The following is a 4,977-nucleotide window of genomic DNA, read 5'->3' as shown; positions in this document are numbered from 1 at the left end:
CTCAACTACCGGCTGCGTCGTGCTTGCGAAAACTCCCTAATTTCGTTTACTACCGAGTCCTTTCGATCATTTCAAACAATGTGTAGCGACAGATGAGAGAGAGAGAGAGAGAGAGAGAATGGTGCACCCTTTCCTGACGATAACCATGGGGGCCTATATATGAATTCCTTTATCCATACGAGAATGAAGCGTTCGCTGTTCACAGCTATATGATTTGCCACACCCTCTCCAACGAACACGTTACGTATGATGAACAAGCCAGTACGCTTTCCGTCAGTTGTAACACACAAAGCATGTCAGAGAAATAATGTAAAATCTTGGTATAGATTTCTAAATTTAGCGTGTTATATCGATAAGAATTAAAGGGTACCAGATAATCTTTCTGGAATTCATCAAAACTTGTTGTATAAGTGTCAGGTATAGCTGGGCCAACCTTAACTATACACAGCCATGTTGCTGTACACAAATTTCGCGACAGACGCCGTGCGAATCATGGCGTCTGGTTGGGCTAGGTCAACCTTTACCACAATGACAAATCCATTGTTCAGTGACATAATCAAGTTTACCATGAGATGGAAGACATACGCACACTTAAATACACACACACAAACACACACACACACACACACACACACACACACGTTGGGTTGTGGTTCCAGGGGAGTTGCTTAACTGTTCCTATACCTCGGTTTCTTTCATAGCAAAATGCTGGATATTAGATGCACATCTTTTGTTCTGATCAGGTCGTTGGTTTGTCTCCCCTCTAAATTCGTACAGTTCGTTGACGACCACCACGTCGTCCATATCGAAGAAATCGTAGTCATACTCGTGCACGGAGTCGTCTTGTGGCTTTGTGACGTCCTCCGCTGGTGCGGTTCCTGGAAGTCGATCTGGAATCGTTTCGTAGACCTGACCCTCTGGGTGAGATTCACCCTCCCCTGCGCCACGTAACGACTTCACCTGATGCTTCCCTCTTCTGATTTTGAATGTTTCTTCCAAGTTCCTATGCCTGCCGACTACATAAACAACGATCCCTGTGAGAAAAACCACGCTAACGATGAGGATTCCTATGACAATGCAGACGCCAGTGGGGACCAAACTTGGTTGAGTTTTATCTTTCCCGCTTGTGGTTGTAATTGATGAAATTTCCATGTTGCTGGTGATTAATTCGGAGAGAGGGATTACTTTGTCTGTTCTGATTCCGGTTGATGGTGTTGCCTTATTGCCAATGACGACTGTGGCTTTTGTTGTTGCCCTATTGCCAGTAGAGACTTCCTTTTTTGGTATTGCCTTTTTGCGTTTGGAGTCTGCAGATGATGGGATTGCCTTATTGCCAGTGACGACTGCATCTTTTTTTGTTACTTTATTGCTAGTGAAGACTCTGGTTGACGGAGTTATCTTTTTGCCAGTGAAGGTTCCAATTGATGAAGTTGCCTCAATGCCATTCGAGACTCCAGTTGAAGAAGTTTCGTAATCGTTGATCATGCCTGTAGTCGTTTGGAATTTCTCGCTCCCGGTACTGACTCTAGTTGATGGGATGTCCTCATCGCAGCCGTTAGCCTTTGTAGTAGCAGGATATGGCGATGGCGTTGATGGTGACGGATAAAATGCGATAAAAATCAGAAATGAAAACAGCAGATGACGGCAAATACTCCATTGCAAACTGCAAACACCACGGGACTTCATCATGCACTTAGCGATACAAAACCAAATCACTGCCGTTGAGTCTTGTCTCCCACGTAATCATTGAAGTATGTCGTATGTAGGCCGAACGGATGTAAGATTCATCATTTTCACTACAATCACTCACATTATATGACTCCAACAGATCTGTAAAATGAGCACTTGACCGCAGTTCTGTAATTTTGTATAATTCGTTGAGACGAAGTTCGTAATGAAAGTTTAATGGCGCAGTCCTACTGAACGATGAATAATTCGCTTTGATGAGCAGGATATGTGTACACGGAATTCAGGTGGAGTAATAAAAATGACTCGTCCCAATCCTCATTGCTGCTCTTCTGTTTTACAACTGTCAGTCATGGAAGTATGTATGAATACACGATGAACTGCACGACAGCATGATATAAAAAGCATTTGATGGAGGCAATCGCTAGCATAGAGTCGTTATGTTTCGTACGTATCAATCTATCTCACCGAAACAATTTCAATTTCGTTAAAAGCCTACTATTATGTCTCTTGAGATTTGTTTTGTACTGTTTCTCTCTCTGTCTGTGTTGAAGGTTAATGGACATACCAGTGCCTAAAAGTACATACATGATAAAAGACAGTTGGTTGTGGTATCGTTTCTTCGGGTTACAGCTCGTTATTCCGAAGGTGCGTTATTCCGAAGGTTTTTTGGTCCGAAGGTGCGTTATTCCGAAGGTTCGTTGTTCCGAAGTTTCGTTAATCCGAAAATGAGATGAGGTTTGTTATTCCGAAGGTTCATTAATCCGTAAATGAAATAAGGTTCGTTATTCCGAAGGTTCGTTATCCGAAAATGAAACAATAAGTTCGTTGTTCCGAAGGTTCGTCACGGACCCTATATAACTTCGGATCAACGAACCTTCGGAATAGCGAACCTTATTTCATTTTCGGATTAACGAACCTTCGGAGTAACGAACCCTATTTCATTCTCGGATAAACGTGCCTTCGGAATAGCCAACCCTATTTCATTTTCGGATTAACGAACCTTTGGAATAACGAACCTTCGGAATAACGCCACAAATGTTCGGATTAACGAACCCTTTTTAATTTTCGGATTACCGAACCTCTAGGTATAGGGAATTTGTGTGTTTCGGATTAACGAACCTTCGGAATAACGAACAGCACCCGTTTCTTCGTAGTGATTGTACTCTCTGTAGAAAATTAAAAGAAAAAAGCCCTCAGAACGAACAGTAATCGATGCCATGTAAAAATGTCTAAAGGAGAATGTCTTAAGTAACAATGTCAGAGTAAGACTGTCAGAAGTTATAATGTCAGAGGTAAGTCAGATTTAAAATTGTTACATGTAGTGTGCAAGGAAATCAACAATAATGGTAACGAATGATCTAATGTGACAAAAAGTGAAATCGCGTTGTTCTTTCTTGGTACATGGGTGTATAGATTCATTTGGAAAATGAAAAAGCCTATCATTTTAGGCGCTATGGGTGTCCGTCTTGTTTCATTGTGCTTTGCTTTTCTTCTTTATAAGGCTTGATTTTATTTAATCTGTTTAATCATATTCTCCCATCATAGCACAAGCTTTAAGATGTGAACAATGTAATGACTGCTAGGGGTCCATCAAATCAAATTCCAGCAGTGCGAAACAGGATCGTATAACAGTCTCCGAAACTAATTTCTTTTAGCTATTATATGCTCGATACGTATCACCTAATCCATTACTCCAGTATTGTTAATTCAGTTGTATGGCAACCAAGAAAGTGTTTTTATCTACTGTTCAGTTATACATAAAGTAAACAATCAACAGCCAACAAAAAGACTGCCGCTTTGCGCGGCCTGGTTGTTTCTGCGCGCTGGTCTCCGGAACAGTCGAGTCATGTGCATCAGATCAGCTTATTTGGTAGTGAGCGGGCATACACATGAAGCGAAATGGTGATTTTTCCCCCCATTTAATTAGAGAAACCCCTTAACACGTCGAGGGGGGGGGGGGGGGGAGAGAAGGGGGAGGGGGCACTGTCATTGAAACGTTTATATATCCACATGAAAATAAACTCTGTAAAAGTGGGTGTGTATTTTAGGGTTATGGACGAGGAAAGCGCGTATGGCGAAAAGGGTGTCAAAACCATAATGTTTGCCTCGTAGCATAGCAATGATTACGATTGTAGAGACATTAGTGCCTCTGACATTGCCTAAGCTCTGGCGTTTTAAGCTCCGATATATTTACCCCCTGACATTCTACCTCTGACATTTTTAACCTTGATATTCTTGAGTATTCTATGATTATTCAGCCATTGATTTACGTCACAGCCAACCAAAAGGGCCAACATTCAATGTCTCACACCTGTAAATTTTAAGAAAAGAGCACAATAAGGACTCTCAGATACTACATAGATCTGGGGAAAATGAAAATAAGCCATTCATGCCCATGATACCAATCTACAAAGAGCTAATAAAAGATTGTAGGGGTGTTGGGGATGCAGTCTACGCAACAAACAAATGACTACATGGCATTGTCATTCATTCTGCTTCAAACCCTCCCCGGGGGAAACGGGGAGGGTTGGGGGCAGGTAAACGCCCCTCACCAATCCATTTTCCTAGCTTTCCAAACCAACCATATTTTGTGTACCGTGTTTTACTAAGGGTAAGTTTTTCTATGGATCCCTACTATTAATACAAAAAGGAAAACGTCCACTAATCACAGCCAAATAATCAGCAACACGATCTCCTACTATCATGACTGTGAGTAAAATTACAAATAGTACGGTGTATACTGCATATAATGTAATGAATCATTTATTTGTTTTAAGCTAAAAAAAAAAAAAAAAAAATTGCTCTCGCCAAGACGGAAAATTCATCTTCCACCATTTGAGATGTGCTTGCAATATATCGGAAAGCTCTACCAAGAAACTTGTCTGGCTGGAGCAATTTTCCGGGTATGTATCGAGTTGTTTTGTAGTATTTTGAGATCGAAAATAGGTATAGGTCCTACCGACTTTTATTCCGGAAGCACCCTCCCCCGTTCAGTAGTGGGTGTGTAGATCGAATCGTGTCCATGCAGTTTGAATCTCATGTAGCACAAGCTGCGTGCAATCCACTCTTCGCGATGGATTCCGCACTGGCCCATCAAGTAACATCAAGTACCAAATATGATAGGGTAGGCGCTGAGACTGAGTACTTCCGGTGAACCTTTTTGGTTAATATTTCGCATTTTCGTCATTACCCATCGATAATCTTGTTACAATGGTGTTCTTCCACACATTTCTCACATAACTGTACATAATAGAGCAAAAGTTGATAGATCTGCAGGCACACGAGAAC

At 41.5% G+C, this 4,977-nt stretch overlaps 1 protein-coding gene across 1 annotated transcript; it reads right to left on the bottom strand.

Moving 5' to 3' along the window:
* Positions 1-678: 678 nt before the first annotated feature.
* On the bottom strand, positions 679-1,485 carry LOC140244047 (uncharacterized). The gene has a single exon (XM_072323697.1). It carries the CDS (start codon positions 1,483-1,485, stop codon positions 679-681), a length of 807 nt encoding a protein of 268 aa, XP_072179798.1.
* Between the last annotated feature and the right edge of the window lie 3,492 nt (positions 1,486-4,977).

The sequence above is a fragment of the Diadema setosum genome, chromosome 20 (genome assembly GCF_964275005.1).
Source record: "Diadema setosum chromosome 20, eeDiaSeto1, whole genome shotgun sequence".
Lineage (NCBI taxonomy): Eukaryota > Metazoa > Echinodermata > Echinoidea > Diadematoida > Diadematidae > Diadema > Diadema setosum.
This window is presented reverse-complemented; position numbering and strand designations above follow the sequence as displayed.

Bases quoted from the DNA above. Each gene is read 5' to 3' on its own strand.
- LOC140244047 (XM_072323697.1), bottom strand. From the start codon at position 1,485: ATGATCAACGATTACGAAACTTCTTCAACTGGAGTCTCGAATGGCATT.